This window comes from Pocillopora damicornis, chromosome 14 (assembly GCF_964200805.1).
Source record: "Pocillopora damicornis chromosome 14, jaPocDami1.2, whole genome shotgun sequence".
Taxonomy (NCBI): domain Eukaryota; kingdom Metazoa; phylum Cnidaria; class Anthozoa; order Scleractinia; family Pocilloporidae; genus Pocillopora; species Pocillopora damicornis.
Genome location: NC_142683.1, coordinates 12,035,001 through 12,060,000, shown reverse-complemented (window position 1 = coordinate 12,060,000; position 25,000 = coordinate 12,035,001). Strand labels below are relative to the sequence as shown.

The 25,000-nt window shown below is 41.8% G+C and overlaps 1 protein-coding gene, 1 long non-coding RNA gene and 2 pseudogenes across 2 annotated transcripts; 2 read left to right on the top strand and 2 right to left on the bottom strand.

Moving 5' to 3' along the window:
• Positions 1 to 803: 803 nt before the first annotated feature.
• LOC149034464 (zinc finger protein 862-like) lies at positions 804 to 5,061 on the bottom strand. Its single transcript, XM_089194589.1, has 3 exons — positions 4,590 to 5,061; positions 3,662 to 3,799; positions 804 to 3,531 (listed from the first exon to the last, which is right to left on the bottom strand). The coding sequence occupies exons 1-3, from the start codon at positions 4,657 to 4,659 to the stop codon at positions 1,115 to 1,117; spliced, it is 2,625 nt and encodes an 874-aa protein (XP_089050715.1). The 5' UTR covers positions 4,660 to 5,061; the 3' UTR covers positions 804 to 1,114.
• A 10,823-nt stretch (positions 5,062 to 15,884) lies between these two features.
• Positions 15,885 to 16,647, top strand: LOC149034463 (uncharacterized). Its single transcript, XR_016183145.1, has 2 exons — positions 15,885 to 15,970; positions 16,092 to 16,647. It is a non-coding gene; the product is annotated as an uncharacterized LOC149034463 (long non-coding RNA).
• A 2,611-nt stretch (positions 16,648 to 19,258) lies between these two features.
• LOC149034462 (uncharacterized) lies at positions 19,259 to 21,131 on the top strand (annotated as a pseudogene).
• Positions 21,132 to 21,244: 113 nt separating this feature from the next.
• On the bottom strand, positions 21,245 to 24,511 carry LOC149034461 (uncharacterized; annotated as a pseudogene).
• Between the last annotated feature and the right edge of the window lie 489 nt (positions 24,512 to 25,000).

Genomic DNA, 25,000 nt, shown 5'->3' with positions numbered 1-25,000 from the left:
CCGCATGCGCGCTATACTGACAAGGTCAGAGAGTGCATCCTTCGCTGAAAGGTGCAGGTAATCTGACAATCATTGTCGTGCTGGGGATAGATCCTTGCAATTATTGATCTTGAATGAGGATTCCTAGTAAGCACGAGTCATCAGCTCGCGTTGATTACGTCCCTGCCCTTTGTACACACCGCTTATCGCTACTACCGATTGAATGGTTAAAGAATGTTAAAGAACTCCCGCATATTTCCATGACTTCAAAAGCGTGATTTGCAAAGCGAATTTTCTGCAAAGTGCAAGTGTCGAAAAAGGTTGCTATTGACGCGTTTACTCTTCACGCATGAAATGGCTGCAGTTGCAGATCACCTAATCACAGTGAGGTGTCCAGACTTTTCAAATTCGTTTTCTTATACTTTATTCCTGAGAAACCGAACTGAGTGTTACACTGACTTAAAACTGAGCTCAAAAACTGACTTAAACTGTTACAAGACAATGACTTGAAAGCTCGACTTCCAGCGCGTATTTTTTTACAAGTGCTTGAAAAGCAAAAACCCTAGACTTCTCTCTTGATATTACATGCGAACTAAGTGTTCAGGGTTTTCAAAATGAAAAAAAGTATCAGGAGGAAATTTTAAAATAGCTGGAGCACCACTGCACCGCTGTCGCGGCGCCGGGCGGCAAAGCCGCCCGTGGGGAGGGTGCAGGAGGGGGTTTCCCCCTCCTGCAGGGGGGGTATGGGGGGCCTCCCCCAGAAAATTTTGAAAATCTGCATGCTCTGAGGTGCATTCTGGTGCATTTTCAGGACCAAAAAGTTATTTTTTAGGTCGTTGTACACTTTATTATAACCTAGAGTTTTTCTTAAATCTGACTCATTATCAAGAGTTTCTTGAAAATTATGTTTACTCATACATATTACAATGCTTTCCTTCCAGTCCCATGTTACATATTACAATTTACATCTAAATAAAAATTGACCTCTTTCCCTTGTCAGTACTTCATTGACCTGTTATAACATGAATCAACTTTTGAAATAATTATTTTTGCAGTCAGAGTTTTCCTACAGATTGAAAATACAGATGAACAGTTTCGTTATGGCATCCAAGCACTCAGGCTCGATTCTTTTTAGTTAAAAGTCACTGTCACTGAAATCACTTTCCCCCATTGCACTGTCCCTGTCACTGTCGTCACAACTTGGATCATCTTGAAAATTTGCTAAGCCAAGTTTAATGAGGGCCTGTTCTTCCTCTTGCAACGCTTGTTGTTCTTCTTGACTCTGACGATCTTCAACTTGTGGGTCCGTCTGTGTTGATACACTTGTTAATTCTGGTGGTGCAGGTTCTTTGCCCTTGCTTTCTCTTGAGGCTGACTTCCCTTTGGCCAACTTGTAGCGTTTTCCAGAGAGCCATTTCTCAGTGGTCTTCTTCACCAGGGTGTCACATTCTGAAGAATTTGCCTCTGGACCATTCATAGAGATATTAACAAGGGCCTCCAGCATCTCATTGGTCAGCCTGCTCCTGAGCCTTGACTTTATAAGCTTAACTCGACTGACTCCCCTTTCAGGCCATGCGTTGCTTATGGGCATCGTGAGAGCTATTTCTACAATGTGCATGAGGAGAGGGAGAAGAGAAAGGAAAGAAGATCTTTGTTTCATTAGCTGGGACATGCACCACTCTGCTGGCATGGTAGTCTTGCCTTCTTTTACATCAGCTGGAATGGCCATCTCCTTCATGTGGTACTTTAATATATTCCACTCTGCCAAAAGTCGGTCTTGTTGGTCGGGGAAGTAGTGCTTGGCAAGAACTTGGATAGAATCTACTCCGTAAGAGGGAAGTTCTGAAGAGCTTGCAGGAATAAGAGTTGGATCAAAGATGGAGAGCGCTCCCAGAAGAGGGAGGGTGTTCTGAAACCTCAGGTCGATGTTTTCCTTCAAAGCAGAGACATACTTGAGCAACAAATTTCGCATGGATGCAAGCTGATGCTCAGAAGGGGAAAACTGCAGCAGCACCATCTTTCCTTCCTTGATATCTTGGCAAAATTGCTTGATGGGGACTTCTTTGGTTGCCACTTCATCCAGCGCTGCCTTAGCACGAACAATTTCTGGTTTAAGGTGACTGAAATTGACAGTAGAATGCTGAAACGATTTTGACAGGTTGTCAAGAACAGGAAGCACATGCTTTAAAACATACAAGCAAGCCAGGAAGCGGACGTTGTTCATTTGAACTAACAGGCCCTGGCATGTGGGGTCCTCATCTTTCATCCTGATAAGGAACTGGATGATGGCAGAGAAGCTCTCCCAAGCGGATTGAACGGCAGCGTTAAATGACAGCCATCGTGTCTGACAGGCCTTCTTCAGCTTCTTAGCTATCTTCTTCTGCGAATTCTTGTTTGAGAGAGTTATTTCACTCACCTCAAGTTGAACTTTCAGGAAAATGGCTGTCTTCTTGTTCGAGTTGTCAAGGAGTTGCCAAAGGGTGTTTAGTGTGTTCTGCATCTTCTTTATTGTGGCAAGATCGTTTAAAGTGTCGGTACACGCCAGCGCTAGTTTGTGACAAACACAGTGGACAGATATTAACGACTGGATTCTTTCATCTGCTTTCAGCCTGGTAGCTACACCTGACCTTTCTCCCACCATGACACTTGCTCCATCTGACACAAAGCTTTTAAACCAGTCAAAATTGAGACTGTGTTTCTCAATGACTTCCAGAAGGATGCTTGTGATGGTTAAAGAATCTGCTGCGTCAGAGCTGGCGAGAACATTTTCCAAACACAAAAATTTCACCTCAACCTTTTCGCTACCCCTGTTATAATACTGGATGAAACCAATCATTTGCTCCAAATTTGCAATGTCAGTCATGTCATCAACCATCACCCCAAATGGCCCAGTTACAGCAGAAATGACTTCATTTTGAATCATTTCACCAAGAAGAAGCAACATGTTGCGAAAGGAACCTACTGATGTGTGATTAAAGCCACTCATATCACACCCCAGCTTCGCAACCAACTTTAACAGACTCTTAACCTTGACATTTGCTATATCCTCCTTTGCCAACCAGTAAAGGCAATAGAAAACTCTTTCATACACATCAACCTGAACTTCAGCATTATGATCGAGCTCTTTCTGGAAAACTGAGAACCTGTTCATAAGAATGGCAGTGATTGCATCTTTGTGTCTCTTTGTTGCAATGTGCTCCTCGAGGCAATCTTTCTTTAACCTTGTGCTTGGTTCTGCAGAAAAAAATTCCTTTTTGTTTTGGGGATTCTTGGAATCAAACTTCTTGCAGATCAGACAGTATTGACCTTCTCCTTCGATGTAAACGAGCCACCACATCTGTACTTTAGGGCTATAGGCCAAATCCTTATTAAAGATAAGGCTGTGATTAAACATCTGCTTCTTTTTGGTTGTTTTGATGCGTGCTCTTTCTTCTTGAGACACACCCAAGCAGTCACGCTTTTTGCAGAGAATGTAGTGATGAATTTTCTTCGTCTGCTGTTCTTCAGTGAAACTGTTCGTGATATCACTCTCTGACTGTATACACACAGTATCTGTGGGAGGAAAATACATGTAAGATTCTTTACCTTTTTTCTTCAGTGTGTGATGCAAACCACCAACTAGAGAAGGCTACTCTCAAAAAAAGAAAGAAATATCACGAATTGTAATAAAAAGTTCGTTTACCTTCAGCGTGGTTGGTAGGGGCTGCGGTCACAGAGATTTCTTGGCAGTCGCGTAACACATTGACGGGCAAACTTCCGGCATCTTCGAAGTTTAAGGACGTACTAGGCGTTGCAGAAGACCCTTCCGTGTCTGGTGCATCTAACGAAAGCAGTGAGAATATGTATCGATGTTGACAATGTGTACCATTTATCCCCCATGACCAACGCGTTAAATAAACCAAGCATAGTTATTTCGCGCTCACGTATATGACCTCACGTATACAAAATTTGAGTTAAAGGCGGAGATTTAATTTTATTTTTTAGCGCGACATACAAGCTCCATAAATAATGCATTGTTAGCCAAAATTTCAATCGATTAGATAAATCAATTTTATTCCGCGGGCACAACTGTTTTAACTGTTTTTTTAGTTATCAGAAGAACAATGCTTTGCTAAACAATCAATTTCAGTAAAACTCATATATGTTAAGCGAGCCGTAACATGTGGCGCGACTTATGTCGCGACTAGTCTGGCTGTGTCGGCTTCGTATAAAATTAATTTTCCATAAAGAACTGTAAAACATTCAGTTTCACCCGCTTTACTGATTATGAAGACTTGAAATGAAACTTTAAGTCTCACAAAAATCTTAAAAATGCCTGGCTTATATAAAAAGTTAAATGTGACCAAATTTGTGTCGGCATAAAATTTATTTAATCGCCAGAGTCTGCCAGTTCATTCTCGAAACGGCGCCTCACGAAACCAAGCGTTGAATAAATAAAAGCATCCCTTATAAATCGCCTTGTTGACAATAAATAATTCAACATAAGCGATACAATATTGTTTTCAAGCAATGTTTCATTCATAACATGCACCAATACTTATTTTCTGATGGACTGGGGGATTGTAAACAGGAACCTGGCGAACATTTGCATTTTAAAAAGTGTTTCATACCTGCAATCTCCTTTCTTTGCTGTTTGAACCCAAACTGGGTTAAAAGCGGCTGTGATTTCTGCCTTTTCATCCGGTGACTGGGACCGTTTTCTTAAAGAAAGCGCCAAGTACAAAGCTCTCACGAATTCACAAACAGATTCAAACACACGATGTGGAGAAGAAGACGATTTCATAATTCGCTTACGCAAGAAAAAACTAGTCACGAAATAGCAGGATCAAATGTCGGTCTTTCGTGGGAAAACGCAAATGGTTTCCAGTCCAAGTTGAATGCTGTTGAATAAAAGAGTTACGATTTCTGATGCTGGAACGCGATCAGTGGGCAAGAACAAAATATGTTATCCTTAACTTTAACCCATAGGAATCGGAACTTTATGTTTTTTTAATTTTTTTTTTAATTTTGACTTCCAAAAGTACCCGGCGCTAACGCTCGAAGTAGCCGGTGACTTGCGTCGGGCGCCGGTTACTTTTGAAAACACTGAGTGTTACACTCGTTGTAAAGCCAATTGTTGTCAACGTTAGAAGTCTCGCTGGGAAGACTGACAAAAATCAGAACCAAACAGAGAAAGGTTGCCTTCAAAAAAATAAAACAAGCGTCACATCGTAGTGTTTTTCGCAAAGTTAGTGTTCAATTGGCCTCGTGGGGAGTCACAAAAACTACAAAAAGGCGAAACAAGCCTTGCATCTTAGTGTTGCTCGCAAAGTTAGTGTTCAATTGGCCTCCTGGGCAGTCGCTGTCTCAACACAAGATGAAGACAATGTGAAGGTTCAACATGCATCCGTAACTTTGAAAGACGATTTGAATTCCGTAAGTTTCAGAGACGGGTTGAAATCTGTAACATTCATTGATGAGCTAAAATCCGTAACTTTCATACTGATGGCTTTGGCAGTGGTTACCCTACCATCAGCCTTGCTATTTGCTGCTGCTGCTGCTGCCACTTTGGAGGTGGCGGTGGCAGCAGTAGGCACTGGCTTTGGACTTTTGTTCATGGCTAGTGCTGCCGCTCTTCCTTCATCTTCTTCACTAGAGCTGTCAGACAAGCTTGATATTGGCGTGGAGGTGTGAGGCAGCTTGTTTGGAATCTTTGGGTCTTTTTGGGTGAACACTTGCCTATTGCTGTCCTCCTCATCTTCATCAAAGTCTGGCAGGCTGGTGGCTCTCTTGCCACCATTCCGGCATTGGCGTTGTGCAGCACTGGGCTGTTCCTGACTCCAGTTTTCATCCCAGGCGTGCTGCTGCTTGCACCTGCCAGACCCTGACCTCGGCAGCTCCTCAGTGTCATCCTCATGTTTCTCCTTTTCTTCGTGATTGAGTTGAGGATGTAACTCCTCATGCCCCTCGGACTAGGGTCCTCTTTGAAGGGCTGGTGCTGAGCTTCCTTGCTGACTTTGTCAGCAAAGTCCTCAGCATTCCTCATCAGTGTTTGGATGGCCAGCACCTGGGTCACGAGCATCATAAGCAGGCCAGCCGCATTGAAGCCGTCCATGATACACTGATGTAGGTCTGTATCTTGATCAAGGTTCCTGAGGAGGCTGACCACATCTTCCCTGCTGGGGGGCGTCTGGTCTGTCTTGTCCTTATTGTCCAACCTCGACAAGGCAGGTAGGAGGTGGTCAAACGAGGACAAGAGATCGTCCAGAAATTGGTCACAAAAGAGTGTCCCATGGAACTGCCTTATTAAAGGCATATTGTCCTTGGTTGTCATAGCAAGCTCAGAAATGGCGATGTTCAGTCGCGACAACCACTCGCAGTTCCAGCTGTGCAGCCTGTTGAGGATGGCATTGTCTGTTGGGTCTTGAAGAGCTGGCCCATATTTGAGCAGAAAACTCCTCGGGAAGTGCCAGTTGTAGCTGGTCTTTCTACCAATGGACATATTTCCTGAGGCGGAGGATGCATTCAGCTGCAACATCTGCAGGAAAAAACATCAGTTAAGTCTCCTCTCTGCAAACGATCTAGAGACCAAATATACAGTACTTCAAAGGAAGAAGGGATTTTCTTTGCTAAAACTCGAGACTTGAGAGTGGAGCTTAGCACATGCACAGTTCTCTTAGTGTTTGTGCGGCATCCTGTGGCTTGCATGCGAGGGAAGGCGAAGAGGGCACCTTAAAAGACATGCCATGCAACGAGACAAAAGTTATGTTTGTTGCTGAAACTCAAGACTTGAAACTTGAGCCTAGCACATGTGCGGTTTCCTTACCATTTGTGGAGACTCCTATGGCTGGCATCCGAGGGAAAGAGAAGAGGGCACCATTGAAGACACGCGATGCCACGAGAGAAAACGAATCTTCGTTGCTGAAACTCGAGCTTAACACATGTACAGTTCCCTTAGCATTTGTGGAGTATCCTGTGGCTTGCATGCGAGCGAAGGCAAAGAAGGCACCATTGAAGACATGCCATACAACGAGACAAAAGAAATGTTTTTCTGAAACTTGAGTTTAACACATGTACGGTTCCCTTAGTATTTGTGGAGCATCCTGTGTCTTGCATGCGAGAGAAGAAGAAGAGGGCACCAACGTGAGACAGACAGAGAGAGAATCTAGTTATGAAATGGGAGATGACTTTAACTTGGAGAGCCCACAGGCATCATTTGACTGGTGTCCATGGGCTGTATGGACTGACAGGTCCATCATTTGACTGGCATCCATGGACTGAAAGGTCTGTGTTCCTGTGGACCCGGGAGAGGGCGACATAAGCCAGGCCGGCAGGCACAGTGGGGCAGTCCAGCCAGAGCAACAGGTGTTTCAGGTTCTGCCCCTGTGACTTGCAGATTGTTCTTGCATAGGCCGGCATAAAAGGGTAGGTTGTCAAGTCACCCTCTCCGTCCATGGCATGGGTTACAGGATGAATAAAGACCCGTTCCTTGTCTGGGAACTCTACCACCACTGTTTTCCCATGGCTGTGGACAAGGGTCGTGTCCTGTCCATTGACAATCCTGCAGCCCTTGTCACGGTTTTCCGTTATGATGATTTGCATTCCTTTGTACGGGAGGATGGCTTCACCATTGGCCACAGGGGATGGTGCTGAGAGGTCGGTGGCCGTAGAAGAGCTTCCTCAGCATTAGGGCATCGAGACGTTGGCCCGTGGCTTGAGAAACTGTCATGATCAATGCTTGTGGCTGAAGGCCGTGAATATCTCCTCGTCTTCCAGGGGGCAGCTGGGTAGAGGACGACCGCCTCCTGGAACTCGTCCACTTGAGCCTGAGTGGGCTGCATGTAGCGCATCAGATCTAGAAAGCAGCTGTAGTGCGGGTCCACCACTCTAAACTGCCGGTACAGTGCATGCTTGATTGATTGAGTTGATGCCAGTGAATGTGCCGTTGCTCAAAATGGAGATGGTTTTTGACCCTTTGCCATCCACGGTCTGGAGGGGCTGCTGTTGGCACTTGTCTCCAGCCACCAGAACAATGGGACGGTTGTTCATGCAGTTCAGAGTGCTGGCCACCAAGGAGAAGGTACAATGGGAGACGAGGGATGCTTCATCCAGGACAAACAAGTCGTAGCCATTCAAGGCGAAGTTGACATCTGCAACCTGCTCTGGGTCCACCGGGATGTGGAAAGCCATGTGGATGGTCTTGGCATGTAAATCTGGGCCAAAGATGGCTCTAGTCCTGTGCCAGGAGCACCACAGGGGCTACCAGAAGTACTTTGAACTCCTGGCTGATGGCATAATGGATGGCCTGGATTGCTATCTGCGACTTCCCAGTCCCAGGTTTTCCCAAGAGCAGACAGTACTTGGACCAGTTGTCGCTGGAGGAAGAGACGTTCTCAGCAGACCAGTCCAGGAACCTCCGGCGTTGGGCCAGGCTGTCCACGACATCATTAAACATGGCCTCCTGATGTGGCAAAAGTGGGTACAGTTGATCCACAGGTTGGGCGTGAAGACAGCCTATCCTGCCGTCCACCACCTGCAGGCACCACAAGTGAAGGATGTCATGCAGAGAGAGCACAAAGGCCACGATGGTCGTTAGAAAGATGGAGCGGTGACCTTTGTGCTCAAACTGGCTCCTGATCTGGTCACAACTGCCCCATCTGTCAGGACACAGGTGGACTGCCTGTACGAAGTGCCTGATGTTGGGCGGCATGGTGCTCTCGTCCAGGTGTCGGAGCTCACAGGGGTCTCGGTGAGGGTGGTGGACAACAAGATGCTGAAAGAAAGACTGGATTGAAGGTTGACATGAACTTCAGGGTGACGAGAAACTTGTCCTCCCCTAGCGCTTTGCTTTTTGGTCTTCGTGGTGGTGTGATTGTGCAGCTACTGGAGGAGGGCGAGATCTTCTTCGTGCCGGTCACGTCTTAAGTAAAGCTAATACACGGCATTCCCAGCCTCTTGGCCAGGATAAGGGGGCCTAAATTGCTTCGTCATCTTGTCCATCCATGCTGCTGGAAGACCATTTCGGGTGCCAGTGGTCACACAGTTCAGAGGAACAAGTTGGCAGCTTGGTATCCACTTACATCAGAGGAATAGAGGCCTTTGCTGGTGGACGCATCATGCATCTTTGTGACGTGGGATGTTACATACCTCAGAAGCATCCCCTTCCCCCCTGCCACTTGGACGTCCGTGCGACACCGAAGGGAACCTAGGAGTGTGGTCACGTAGGCCCTGATGCTACGGCGGGCTTCCTCCTCCGTGTAATGGAGTTGGAGGCGTGGGGTTCCCTCCGGGCTCTGCACAAAGGCGTTGGGACCAGCATGAAGTGACAGAGAGGAACGGTGTGACTTCTGAGTGTCAGCCACCAGGATGGCATCAGTTCTGTTCTCCCTAGGAACGAAGCTTCACTTTGGTTCCCTCGGATTGTCTCAAGGCAAAATGAGCACGAAGGACGCTTAGTGTGGTTTACTGAACCAAGGTTTAGAGATGTATCACCTGCTTGCATCAAAATTTACATACATACATACAAACTTTATTGGAACTCCCTTCAACAGGGCTTTTCAGTCAAAATAAACTAACTAAACTTATTTACAATAACAATTTAAACTAAAGTTATTTCTTATAAAACATTTTTAAAAAGAGTCTTCTTAAAACTATCAGTTTCTTTTACATTCTTAATATTCTCAGCTAGCCCATTCCCTTCCCTTGGGCCCTGGAAGTAAAACCTCCTTTATTCTGTTGACAGTCTACATCGGGGAACCACAAAACTATTACAGCCCCTTGAATTCCCATTGTGGACTGCTGAACGTTTGACAAAATATTTAATTAAATAATCTGTTAACACATTTTAATGCTAAAACCAAGTCATTAAATAAAATTTTCTCTGTAACATCTAACCATCCAAGTGATCTCCGACCCAGAGAGATATGTTCAAACTTCCATAATCTTAATACAACTCTGGCTGCAAAATTCTGCACCAACTGTAGTTTGTGTAGATTACGTTTAGATGTGTTCTCCCACACTAAGGAACAATAAAACAATTTACTGAAAACAAAGCTATTTATAAGTAATAAAAGTGTTTTCTTGTTTAAGAGATGTTTAATTCTTCTAATGTGTACTAACTGGTTCATGCAATTAGAGGCTGTCTTGGTAAAGTGTACATCATAGGGAAGATATTGGTCAATATATACCCCTAGATCCTTGGCAAACGGAACTGGTGGGATAGTTTTGCCTAACAAAGATAATGAAATAGGAGGAAGCCTCCTAATAAGTTGTGCTGAGCCAACAACCACTAATTTTGTCTTGTCAAGGTTTATAAACAGAGCATTTGTTGCGCACCATTTAGTAATCGAAAGATCTTGGTTTACGGCTGCCATAGCACTTGATGAATCTGATACAGGAAATTTGAAGTACAATTGACTATCATCGACATACGCGGCAGTATGACTGTGAGTAATAGCACTAATTAAGTCATTGATATAAATTTTAAAAAGCACCGGACCCAGGATTGATCCCTGAGGTACTCCGTTTGTTAAAGGTAGCATTTCTGAGACTGAGTCTTCGTATCGTAGCCTTTGATATCTACTGGATAGGTAGCTGCTAAACCAGGAAACTGCTGAATCTTTGAGGCCAAGTTTTTCGTAGTTTTTCTAATAATAAATTATGATTAAGACTGTCAAAAGCTTTTGACATATCAAGCAGTACAAGTAACAAGGCCGATTTTTCGTCAATTGCTTTCAAGAGGTTTTCTGAAACATTTATAAGGGCAGTTTCTGTTGAATTCATTTTCCTGTGGCCACTTTTTTGGTAGAGCGACAGTTTATCCTTCATTGTTAGAAATTCCAGAAACTGCTTGTGTGCCAGTCTCTCACATATTTTCGATAGAATGGGTAACAATGATATTAGTCTGTTGTTGGCCAGTTCTTCTGAATTGCCTTCTTTGGGTACAGGTATCACTTCAGCAATTTTCTATGCTTTGGGAAAGGCAGCCATTTGAAACGAACTATTCACCAGTCTGGAGATCACAGGTGTGATGCTCTCACATCTGTCTTTCAGGACTCGAGCAGAGATTTTATCATATCCTGGCGCTTTGTCGGCGGCTAAACACTTAATAACAGACTTGACATCAGTTTCTTTTATGTATTGAAACTCAAATCCTTCTTATTCAGCATGCAGTTCGTTTTCCATACTTTCCTCCCTAGGACCACTTTCATTATCAAAGCCTTGTTCCCTTGTTATCAAGTTTGCTTTATAGGCAGTAGAGCTCTTTGTTCCTGTAATTCTAGTCGGTTCCTTCACCAATTGTGTCAAGTTGAAAGTAGCACAAAGTTCTTTCAAGGTTTGACTATCCGCTGTCTCATCGAGAATGTTACAATTTAGGTCACCTAGGATGATGATATCATTACCAAGCAATAACATATCCAGTAAACTACTTGACATACTATCGCTGAAAGTTAACGCAGTGCTAGGTGGTCTATAAACAGTGCAAATAAGAATCGATTTGCAGTGTCGAACTTGGACTTTTATTCAGAGCTGCAGGAAATTTTCGTCGCTAATTCCCGAGACATCCTTTAGAAGTGTTGCTCTAAATGTATCTTTGATGTATACTGCAAGGCCTCCGGATTTATGTTCTCCCCGATCTTGGTGGAAGAATGCAAATCCCGGGATTCGCATTACTTGACTATCAACCGACGAGTCGAGCCAAGTCTCTGATATAGTAAATATATCGAAGTCATGTTCCTCCATAGTATGTTGTAGAAGAAGAAAGTGTTCGCGCGACTTTAACGAACGGATATTCAAATGAGCAATCTTGATGCACGAATTTGCATGTTGGCCGACCATGGACACGGACTCAGTTGAATAATAATTTACCTTGGTATTTTGTCTAGGCTGAAAATTTTGCTTTTCTTTTGAGTTTGGGCCGGGCTGTGGGTGAACATTGCCACCAAGGATGATCTGTAATATCACTGGGTCAAAACTTTCGGTCCCATTAGGAAAATAGAGTAGTCTTTGTTGAAGAAACTTTCTCCTGATCGTGCACGCGGAGATCCTGGTTCCTGATGCAAATGAGGTCGAAACTCTGTTTTCCAAAACTTCTTCGCCTGACACAATGTTTGTCATACATACATACATAGTTTATTTGATAACGCAGGTTACAGAATTGGCAAGACTGAAGTCCTGATGTGGACCAGCCTATCTACTATATAAAAACCAATGTATATACATGTGAATAAATAGAAAATCAACAGAAATTGAATAATAAATAATAATAATAATACAAATATAAATATGTAGGACTATGGACTACTATTAAAAATATAGTTAAGAACTAGATGAAATAATTGTTAAAATTTTAAAATTTAGATATGATTAGATTAAGATAAGATTAATAAAGAAATTCCTCATTCCTATTTCTTATCATGGAAGATTCCTTATTATAACTTATAGAATTAATTAAGTCCTCACTAGATCTAAGTCTTTGTTTGAAACATTCTAAGCTAGAAGACTTTTTGATCGAATCAGGAAGTGAATTCCATGCAATGGCAGCCCTATGCCTAAAAGTCAGCCTGCCAATTTCTGATTTAGGACTTGGAAATTTGATATTCATGGATTTCCTCAGGCAGTGAGATGATTGTTTTAACACTACTAGATCATTTAAAACATTGGTATTGCATCTATAGTAAGATTTATAGACTTCTACTAACAGTCTCTTAGTATAAAAATAATGATAAATTGTTCCAGCCTTTCAATTTATTCAATTGATCAGCATTCGAAGTCCTTGAAAGTTTAAAAATAAGTTTAGAAGCTCATATATGAGCACGCTCAAGATCATCCATTAGTGCAGGTGAGCAGGAACCCCATACTAGTATTCCGTATAAGACACTAGGAAGTACTATCCTAAAATAAATGGTCTGTCGAATGGATGATGGCAAATCGAGTTAAAGACATCTCCAGAATTAGCAGAAGAGAGCTTAGGTCTTGTAGTACTATTTAAGTACACGCAAGTAAGAAAACACAAGTATAAATACAGATTAAGCACGGAGCTCTGGAAAACGTGACCGTTCTGCATGGCACTTTAATGACAAAAAGACATTGAAATCCTACATCGGCAGCAAGAAAATAGTTCATCAGTATAATTAACTGTCCAGGGTTGCCAAATTTGAAAGTAGTTCTGAGGTCTCGCTTTCTTCCACGAGGGAAGCCTTCCAGCTGAATCGAGATTTCTCTTGCTTTCACGTCTACCGTAACGGCCATGGAGGTAATAAAATTAACAGAGACATAACCTGGCTCAAACGAAGCGAAGCTGAAAAAATGGCTCAAGGTTGTGAGCAAGGGATAGCTTTTGGGGGCGAAAGTTAAACAGCCCCGACTGAACAACAAGGAAAACCACAGAGCACAGCAAAGCATGACCAGACGCCAATTTTTTTGATCTTTGCAAATTTTTTCTCAGTGTCCTCAGCTGTTTGGAGAAAAAGACGTTGAAATCCTACATAGGGACAGTTCGGCTCGTTAGCTCGGTTGCGAGCAAGGAAACCGGCGAGTCAGCAAGCCCTGTTCATCAAAGTTACGGTTCCCCTTTTCATCTGCAAGCACCCTGGAGTACTACTGAAGCAGTTGGTGAGGTTTTTGGTCGTGCAGCCAGATTGCTGATAGGAATGGAACAATTTTTTCCTAGAGATCGAAGAACATGATGGCCTTTGGTCAGATATGTGCTTAGTATTGTTGGAAGGAAGGCGAGCGTTCGTTCGCTGACGTGCGTTCCTACATCCTGCGGACTTGTAGGTCGTGTTCAAACAGCATGCTTTAGGAATCGCACTGGGTACACAGAAAGACGTGGCATAGAAGCTCTGCTTGCGTTGGGTCGAAGGAGAGGCCGTTTTGTGCTCTTCTCCGTTTGTGCCCTTTTGCTGAGTGCAGAAAGCGCAGAAAGTGCAGAAGTGATCGGATAGTGCCAGCCTCATCCGCTACGGTAAGAGGCTTGTGGCTGGAGCGTGCCCTTGTTTGGCCGAGGGTCTTCGGGGACGTCTCCGTGCGGATAGCTACTTGGTTGATCCTGCCAGTAGTCATATGCTTGTCTCAAAGATTAAGCCATGCATGTCTAAGTATAAGCACTAGTACTGTGAAACTGGGAATGGCTCATCAAATCAGTTATCGTTTATTTGATTGTATCCTTATTACTTGGATAACCGTAGTAATTCTAGAGTTTATACATGTGAAAAGTCCCGGCTATCTGCGGAAGGGATGTATTTATTAGAGTAAAAACCAATGCGGGTGTTGTCCTGTGTTGTAGTGAATCATAGTAACTGATCGAATCGCACGGCCTGTGCGCTGGCGATGTTTCATTCAAATATCTGCCCTATCAACTGTCGATTGTAAGGTAGTGGCTTACCATGGTTGCAACGGGTGACGGAGAATTAGGGTTCGATTCCGGATAGGGAGCCTGAGAAACGGCTACCACATCCAAGGAAGGCAGCAGGTGCGCAAATTACCCAATCCTGACTATGGGTTAAGGTTAAAAACGTAATGTAAGTTGCAGGGACAGAACAACTGAAAGACTGTCGTTGGAATAAAGATTACAACAGTTTATGGGTAGCGATTAAACACAAAAAGCTCTTTAGTCAAAGCGAGAGGGAACTAAATAACCCTAACCTCTGCTAAGGCTCTCGGTAAATGGAAATGAGCAAAAGAACGAAAATGGTAGGCTCATGCAGCCGTTTCCCTTAAACAAACACAACAGTCGTTCGTCGCTTGCCCGCCCAGTGGGTTAGAGCTTGAAACAGGCTAAAATAACTCAGAATGATTAATCACTCAAAGGCAAAAATTACATGTTCATCAAAATTTATTGATGAGTTACTAGAACAAAACATAAATGTACGAAAGATTAGACCCGGTGACTAAACAGCAACATTATCAAAATTTTTTAAACTTTTTTTATTTATAACCAAACAGCAAAAAGTAGAATTTATGCCGGTTTCCGTAACCGCCCTAGCTAATGCCTATCACCGACCTGTGGCTTCACCACTTCCATTGTTATCGTGATGGCCTCCACCAATTTTCTTCCGATCAAAGAAACATCAAAGTGCTCGCCCTCTTTGAGGTAAATCCTCCAGGGAGCAATCTCCCTATAGGCCTCGATTGTCTGTTCATTAGCAAAGACAGCACAGCTGTTGAAGAAAGAAAACAATATTTACTTTAACTCATTACTTTTTGGAACGTTTGACAACTGTGCAGTTATGCGTTATGAGGCATCCAGTGACCTAGGGTATTGCAATTAACTGGTTCTAAGACACAACATAACCAAATTTCTCCTAAAAGGTATTATGTGCCATGGGATCAGCTTTTTTATGATCTCTTTTAGTTCGGGTTTTTGTCTTTTTTTCGGTTTTTCTTATTTCAAATCTTGATTTTTAAGCGATTGGATGTCGCGGTTCTCTGAAACATTCGAAACCTTAGTTATTAGAGATTTTATCACATGGTTTTCAAGACATTCCATGACTCAGTTCTTAGGTGCTTTAACCTGATTTTCAAGTTTCACTCTGTCTTGTACTGGGCGAAATAATTATTTTCAGCAATCTGTCAAGTCAGGAATACATTTCATTATAGTTCCTACGCAAGGATGGTTACACGGTTTACACAGATTATTCCGTTTCACTTAGCACTCTGGAAATTTTGGAAGGAAAAATTTATGACATATTTTCACTTTTGATCTTCATCCAAATCCACATGTTTCCCCAGTCGTAAAATTACAATTCAAAACAGTTACCTTGCTAGCAATGAAATGGGATCCACCCCTTGGATGTAGTCGGTGAATCTGACGTCCAATAGCAATTTCCACTTCCTATTAAATTTCGGGAAAATTGGTGAATGAGCCAAATGAGCCGTGCATGTCTGGCGGAATCCTCCAAGTGAAGACTGCTTTTTCTTCGCCTCTAATAGGTACGACAAGGAAACGATTCTGTGGAGGAAATACATTCAATAAGATTACATCCGGAAAACAAATCAAAGCGTCGTAATTGTACGTAATAAAACTCCATTGTTGCGTCCAGGTTTGACGGTTTGGGTTATAATTAATAAAAAGCATCTTAATATACCATGATTGCTTCCCACAAAGTCTTTGATCTTTCCTGCTCCATTAGGTCAAGATGACGGGAAGTAGAGCAGCTGTCATGTGCCTCGATTTCTTCCCGGCAAAGATTAGTATGACAGCCAGCTACCTGGCACACATTCATTACTTTTCCACATGTAACCATGTGGGTTGGAATCAAATATCTGCATTTGAAAGAAGAGAATTTCAGTTAGAGTCAGCCAACCCCATACTAATTAATTTCGACTGGAGAGAATCTCGTTAAAAACTAAAGAAAGAAACACGTAATTTAAAATACCTATTGTAACTAGACCGGCAAACGGACATCTGGCAGACGTTCTGTAACTGAGGGTTGCTCTCAACCAAAATTCAATGAGAAATGCAATTTGATAAGATGTGGCAGATCGATCTTCTTGTCAAGTGTATCACGCAGAGGATTTACGGTCACCTCGCCACCAAGTCATCTCGTCACCAACGAAGTCGCCACCAGGAATTCAACACGCCACCAACCATCTCGCCACCAAGAAGTTGAGTCGCCACCAGCCAAACTATGAACTGAGTTATTGACACAGTTACATACAATTAAAGCTGATGATCTTAATCTAAAACGACCGGTTTCCATTTTCAACAATATAGAAAGAACATTTTACTCGTAGAGAACTAATAGGCCAACTATAAATCCATCGACCTGGTCAAGTTCTCATTCGTTCTCTCGGCGACTACGATACATTACTAGCAATAATAATAATATGAGTCGACTCCTGATAACTCGTACCCTCGCTAACTCAAACCTTGCGCTAAGTCGTACAAATTTTCTTTTGCCATTTAGGGAATTTCCACACAATTTTACCCGCGATAACTCGAACTTCCAATAACTCGAACCTTTTGCTAATTTCCCTTGGAGGCTCGAGTTATCGGGAGTGGAATCGACTATAGAACTGAGGTCTATGAAAATTGCCTGGACCAGCCATGACCAGTATAATGTCGTCAATGTATATACTAATTGTTCTATTTTTAGGCATTGTTTACAGGGAGCAGAGACCTAAAACATTATCTTGCCAGTAATCCCGAGTTATGTCGGAAATCGATTGACAGAAAGAAATGAAGATACTTACGATTCGAACAACCCTGTTTCTACCAAATCAAATATCAACTTTAATTAAGGTAAATAAATTGGTACTTCTAATAGTCTTATTACATGCGGGGACGTGTGAGTGTCTGATTGACACCTGCCCCTTAGAAAATCAAATGTAAACTTTAATCAAGGTAAATAAATTGGCGCATCTTCGGATCTCCCAACTGGTCCATTGAGTTAGCTGCATAGTTTCAACAGCCGCCGAGCTGAAATCTCCTTGCAGTTGAAGTCTTCCCAGTGTTTGAAGACACGTTCCTGGAGTTGCCAGTATTTCTTTCGCTGGATCCTGGACAGCTTCCCGTCGGAGACCAGTCGGATTTGGATGGACACCAGGTGGGACTCTTGATGTAACAGCTCCACCAACAGGTAGAACGGAAGGTGCACCTTGTTGCCTGATCTTCTGTTTAAGGTGCTGCCACCCCTCGATGTCGTTATTTGTCCTGACAGGGAGCATAAAGACGGAGCAGCAGTTAGAGGGTCAAGCGGAACTGTTAACCCACTTTCTTTGGAAAGTTTGAACTGCAGGTCTGTAGGATCTTCTGGTCTAAGCTGTTGTCTTAGCCTGTTGGCGGCCCGAGCCATGTTTTCAGGTTTTGCGATCGCTGGATAGAGGTCGTCGTCCGGGATTTCGTCAAGTAACACCTTGTTGACGATGGCGGATGCTGGTTTAAATAAGTTTTTGTGTGTCATTTGTGGTAAAAAGATACAATACAATTAGTTGGCTTATTAGTAATTATAAAACTCAAATAAGGCATGTGACAATATGATTTCTTATTCTTTTTCTTTTTCCTACCTAAACCGTCAATTTTTTTTTTACGGCAAGAAGCAAAAAGTATGCTATGACATGTCTGTTTCACACGAGACTGGATTTTTGTCGCGGTAAGCGAACCAACTTCGCCTGGGTGGTTGTGTGGGTGAAGTCCTGGATGAAACACATCGTCACATTGTATAACTGAGGCTTTGCAGCGCAAGTCTTTGTGGTGTACGGTGCACTACCAGTCACTAGTACCGTTTGTTCTTCTCTTATGGATATTAAAAGTATATCTGGTATTCATTACTAGTTTGGTCTTCCCTCTGATGGTTCCCACGGGTAGGTCTGCTTGGGAGCTCTCCTAATGTGGACTTTCGAACAGCGGTGGAGTGAAAACGTCTGGCAGTGGTAGCGAGGGAATGGCAACATCTTCTTCAAACGGGTCTTCAATTCTTGTGCTCTCAAATTGTGGAGGAGCGCAAGACGGGCAACGCCACTCTACGTCTCTCTCCTCATGGACTGCTACCCAGTAGTCTTGCCGGGACATACCTATAAAACCTTCATACAATCAGTAAAAAGTAAATAAAACGTGTCCAAGCAATACGTAAACTAACAACAGGAAAACAAAAGGGAAATTATAACGTATCTGTGTTGCAGGTACAATGGTTCCATAGATTACAGCCATCGCACTGATGGGCTTCTTGTCTTGGTCTAACTATCTCTTTGCAAACAATGTAGTTGACAGACATCTTAGACAGCGTTGCATTGAATTCTGAATTTTGATTTGTTAAGCGAGAGCGAGATTGTGACTGAACGATCGGGTGGAGAAACTGAAATATGTGGGGTCTTTTATACTGTTCTACGACTTTTGTTTTAAAACTGGATTCTGAGTGGTTACAAACTGTTTGCTGAGGAAACCGGTAAGTGAAGTGTTCTAAATTTCAATATGAATGGCTTTTCAATTTTTAAAAAATCGCACCTTGTGAACGACGCTAGTTACTTGCTCTAGCTTTATTGTCTTGAAGAGTCATATGTATACTACAAATGGAATAGAATAAAACTTTATTGAAAAGATTTTCAACAACTATACATTTCTCTAAATTGTTTGTTACCTTCACTCTTATGACTAACAGTCTGATCTGACCAAGTGTTATTTATTTAACTCGATTTCGTGTATGTTTTGCAAGCACTTCAATGTTGAGGTTTTTTTGTCGCATATTAAAGGGCGAGACGGATTTTTTTTGGAGTTTGTGTGTATACTTTAACTGTTTGTTATCTTAACTCTTACGACAAATTGATCTGATTGAGTGGTATTTATTTGAGCACTTCAAAGTTAAGGATTTTTTTTCTCAGATATTAAAACGCAAGAGAGAAAGTCGAGGATTTGCAGTCTGGGAACGACTGAAACTTAGTTAAGACGTCACCTCTTCAGCATTCATCAAACTTGTAAATGCGCAGATGGAAGTATGAATTACTATTTAGGATCAATTCTTGGTTTTCACCCACGTGACCTATACCTTGACAATGGTTGCTACGCCGCCATATTGGTGTCGTATTATTCAAACATTTCGCGTGTTATCAAAGCTTTAGAAATATTCTTCATCATGGTTCATTGTATTATGGTTGATTGTTTTCATAATAGTGGAAAGACGAAAGGTATAGGGTTTTATAGGATTCCAGTTGTAGTCACTAACCAAGGAGAAAAAGCAGAAGAGCTAAGCAAAGAACAAAGAGAAAGATGGATCGCCGCCATTAGCCGCGACGACATCACTTCGAAGGATGTACTCAGTAATGAAAGAGTCTGTGGACGACATTTCGTGTCAGGACAATCTGCAAAACCCTGGGATAAGTACAACGTCGACTGGGTTCCTACTTTGAATCTCGGGAAGACAAAATATCAACAGGAAAACCACGACATGAAAGAGGCAAGAGCTAAACGAGCGAAGGAATGCCGCAAAAGATTACTCGAGCGTCAAGAACGCGAGGCAGCTGAGAAACGAAAGAAAATCGATGTCAGTGGCCTTCCCGTCCGTGATGTGGATTTCAGTGATCCTAAAGAAGGATCTTCCAAGGAAATTGATTCTTCTGAGGATATTTTTGATCACGATTGCGCATTTCAAGACCACACTTGCTCAACTCTCGTTGACAGTTCAACTCAAACCCAAGTTGATGTATCTGAAGCTATGACTCAAACCGAAGAGTTTGAATACCTTTTCAAAGAATCCTATAAGCCAATTGATCGAGATTTTTTTGATTCTGATGAAAAAGTTCGCTTTTATTCTGGACTGCCTTTAATGGATATCTTAATGACCGTCCTTGACTTTGTGTCACCCCACATCAAACGAAGAACCCAAAAACTTAGCCTTTTCCAGGAAATGATTATCGTGTTGATGAAACTGAGACTGAATATGCCTTATCAAGACTTAGCCTATCGTTTTCAAGTATCTGTGACAACAATATCAAGAATATTTTCATCATGGTTACCAGTGATGGATCAGCATTTGTCCCCACTTATTTACTGGCCTGAAAGACACCAGCTATGGAAGACAATGCCTCTTTGTTTCCAACAAGCCTTTGGAACCAAAGTCACTGTTGTTATTGACTGTTTTGAGATTTTTATTGATAAGCCTACAAACTTGTTAGCTTGAGCTCAGACATTTTCATCCTACAAGCATCACAATACTATCAAAGTACTGATTGGTATTTCTCCCCAAGGAGCTATTTCCTTTCTGTCAGAGGCATGGGAAGGACGTACCTCTGATAAGTTCTTGACAGAAAACTGTTGCATTCTTGAAAAACTTTTGCCAGGTGACATGGTTATGGCAGACCGGGGTTTCACAATCACAGAAAGTGTTGCTCTCAAACAGGCAAGACTTGTGATACCAGCCTACACGAAAGGGAGGGAACAGCTGAATCCTATTGATGTGGAAAAAACAAGAGCTCTAGCAAGTGTACGGATACATGTTGAGAGGGTGATTGGTTTGCTGTGTCGCAAGTATACTATTCTTCAAAGCACTCTTCCCACTGATTTCTTGAACAATGACAATGGACAGGATGAAGTACCAATTATTGACAGAATTGTTAAAGTATGTTCAGCTCTTGTAAACCTGTGTCCACCCATTGTACCATTTGATTAGCTCCATACTTCATACAGTACTATTATAGTCATATATTGTAGCTAATGAAATGATATGATGGGTGGAGAATCTGTGTATAATTTAAGAAATATTATAACCCTATGAAAAGAGAGCAAGTGACTGGGAATGAGCACTGTGTAACATTAATAATTTAAAAAAATATACTTCCATTACAAGAAGGATCGACAACAATGACAACATTTTATTTGTGCTGTGTATATATATTTACTAAAATTATATGAATTAAAATATAAATTATGTTTTCAGGGGGCAGTAAGGACTGTTTATTGAGCACAGCTGCTTAAAATAGCTTGAGTTCATTATTCTTCTTGGATTTTTTTTTTAATGACTGCTACTCTTGAGATTAGCATGAAACAACAAAACAACATTTTTAGTGTAAAATGTATTCAAAAATGTGGAAAAACTTTGATTTCACCAGCTCTCAAACATTCAAGTAAATGTGGTCTCATTCTTGGGATGTCAAACATAAAATCTGAAGGGTTGAGTTCAAACACAAGGCATGTTGCAAATGCTACAGCAAAAACGCCACAGTCACTGCCATTCATTTGTTGCTGCACTGGTACAACTTCAATGCCAACAAAGTTATCTGGTAGCAGATCTTTAACTTGCTGCTCAACTTCATCATCAATAATGTCATTGTACAGACTGTCGTACAAATTAACACATCCTGATGTGCAACCAATAGAACTAATGCACACCCAATGTGAATTACCCGTATGTAAGATTTGAACAAAGTCACTGGTCATTATGTCAAAGTTCCTTACTCTTCCAAGAGTTGGTCTTTGAAAACCCTCAATGAGAGGATTTACTTTCTTGATGCATATTTGTGCTGCCTGTATTATTTTGCAATCCAACCAGCCATCAGGAGATGAGATTATGTCATAGTCATGCTCATCTAGATCTCCAAAAGATGCAATTCTGTTAGCTACACCTTTAGTCACACAGATTATTTCTAAGTCCTCATCACTTTTATATTCATCTCCAGTACAGTATTTATTTGACTCATTTTCATGTAGATCTTCAAAAGATTCAGAAGCTGTTCTGCTTTCAGTCACACAGGGTATTTCTGTCCTTGTCACTTTCATATTCAGTTCCAGACACAACTGAAGCTGATGGATTATTGACAGTACATGTAGTACTGGTGGTATAAGAAGAACATGTGGTAGGAATAGTTAATGAAGACTTGTCTGCAGGTTTTTTCTTCACTTTGCAATTTTTGCAGACCCAATATAGCTTGCTGTTATTGGGCATCCTCTTGTAGTTTAGACATTTCAGATGGAAAAATTTCCCACTCTGACATTGACTATGACATTTCAGCAGCTTTTCCCCTACAACAGGTTTAGCTTTGCAAACACAAATGAACTGTAATTTCATTGCTTCATCGAAATCAGGGTTCTTTTGATAATCAGGCTTGATCTTAGTAACTCTCTTGGCTTTCTTACATTCTGAAAGTAACTGGCAGCTTGGACAGTACCATACTTTGGGTAAGGGATCAGATATCCCTAAACAGGAGAGGTGAAACTCAATGAATGGGCACTTGGGGTTTTGACAAGGCACTATGCTTTCTTCTGGTTTGGGTTTTCTGCAGTAGCAAACAGGCTTTATATCACCTGCTGGTACAGGTGCAGCAATTTCATGCTTCCTGGTGTACCATCTTCCTAAGATTTCAGGTAGGATACAAGATCTCCACACTTTGGTGAGTTTTGGAAGAACTGATTCCCAGTGTGAAATGTCCTTGTAAATTCTCTCCAAGAAAAACCTTGTTTGATTGTTATTGTCAAAAGAGCACACAACAAAGTCACAATACTGAGAGTCTGTGATAAACAACTGTTGCTGTACTTGAAAAAAGTACTGGTGATTTCTCTTGAGCTGTACCTTTCCATTGACGTTTTCAAGACATGAATTCTTCTTTTCCACATAACTTTCAAGGTCACAGTTTTCAATGTTGTAAGGGCATTTGACTTCTCCACAACCATTCCCACAGCATGAACATGATACCAAAAAATCTGGAGTAGCATTTATCCAGGGGTGCTGTTTATCCACTATCATACCACATTGTTCAACTTTCAGATCTCTGTGAGTCTCTAGCATAGTCTTGGTATAAGCATTCACTGCAGCACTCTCATTCTTACGGCCATGACTGATTGCTTTAGTAGTAACTTTGAACAGATCAGGATATGAGATGGACTTAATTAAGGATTGTGATGGCATAGCAGGGTTAGTATGAGCTACTGCCCAACTCAGAGATGCACCAATGCGCCCAGCTCTGTGCCTGAAAAATGCATTTCCTTTAGCCTGTTCCCTGGTGTCTTGCTCAATTAATTCTACCTGTGATTCTGAAATAGTCAGATCAATATTTTCACACTTTTCTAGGAGTTCTGGATATGACAAGTCAAAATTACATGGATCAAAAAGGTCAGAAATGGTTGGGATACTTCTACTTTTCATGATAAACTGTTCAGAAGAGGGTTCAATCAAGCTTAAGGCAACAGGTTTGAACTTGCACTCATTTATTTTGGCAAGCAAATGTTTAAGCTCAGTTCCTCCAGATGTAACCCGTTCTGTCGAGACCTTAGCTTTCTTTGTAGTGCAAGGTGCTGATAAGGAAGGTGGAGAGTTTTCTGATAGTCCCTCAATACAGGCATCTAAGTTATCTTTCAACTTTTTCGCCGACTTAAAGTTGATATCTTTGACCCTAGCATAAGGAACCTCACTCACATATGTCGGTAACAACCACGTGCACTTTACTTGCGTACATGCCAGCGTTTCATTAATTCTCGTTGAAGCTTCGATATGAAATAAAATACTTGCAATATGTGAGCAAGTCTCAGCTAGTCCAGCTTTACAACCAAGGCAGTGGGCTGATAACACGGTTCCCTCCTTATTAGTAATAATCCAAACTGCAAATGGTCGCTCATTCATTTGTTGAGAATGTCTCCCCTTTCCGATCACCACAAATTTTTCACCTATGACTTTGCCTTCAACACTGGAAATAAAACCCGACACCATCTGATTGTAGGCCTCCAAGCTTTTGAAAGCTTTGAACTGTTTCTTTGTGTAATAACTCGTATCGATGACCAAATAGCGCAGGAGATCTGTAGCTTCTATGGGTGGTAAACATTGTGGATCTAACTTTGCGTCGATCAATGTAGCGGGATCGATCCCCACGAGTGATATTTTTTCTAAATACCTTTGTTTAACATGTGGCTCTAGTCTTTTAACATAGTCACTTAAAGGTATATTGCAAATATCTTCCTTTTTTTCTTCCTTTTTGATGTTTTCAGAAATTTTGTCCAAATCACGCGACATACTTTTAAAGAATCATGCACCAAAACACTGCATTTTGACATATGCTAATAAGCTTTTGCGACACCAATATGGCGGACGCCTAATTTGCATATGCTGTGACGTCACGTGAAAACCAAGAATAGATTTATTGATCCCTACACGCGCATGAGTCTTGCGCAACTTTACACGTTACATTTTAAAATTTACATTTGAAGGACAAACGAATGAATCGTTTGGATAGGATTTGCCGTTCTACTCGATAGAACTTGATGAAGAGAACGACAAAAGATCAACTTTGATTCACGCGTGGAACTTTAAAATAAGAAGTGCTTCGTTAGCTGTTTGTCATAGCTTAAAGCTTTTATCCTTGGTAAGTGTAAGTGTTTATAGTCATTTATAGTTGGTGGCGACTCAACTTCTTGGTGGTGTGTTGACTTCTTGGTGGCGACTTTGCTGGTGGCGAGATGACTTGGTGGTGAGGTGACCGAATACCACACAGAGTTAGTTGCAAATTTTGGAATGAAAATAATTACCATTATATTCGTCGCTTTGTTGAGTTTAAAACACAGGAGCAAGTAAGTAAGCCATTCACGATAGAGGCGGAGTTATAGATATGCCGCTATAATGAT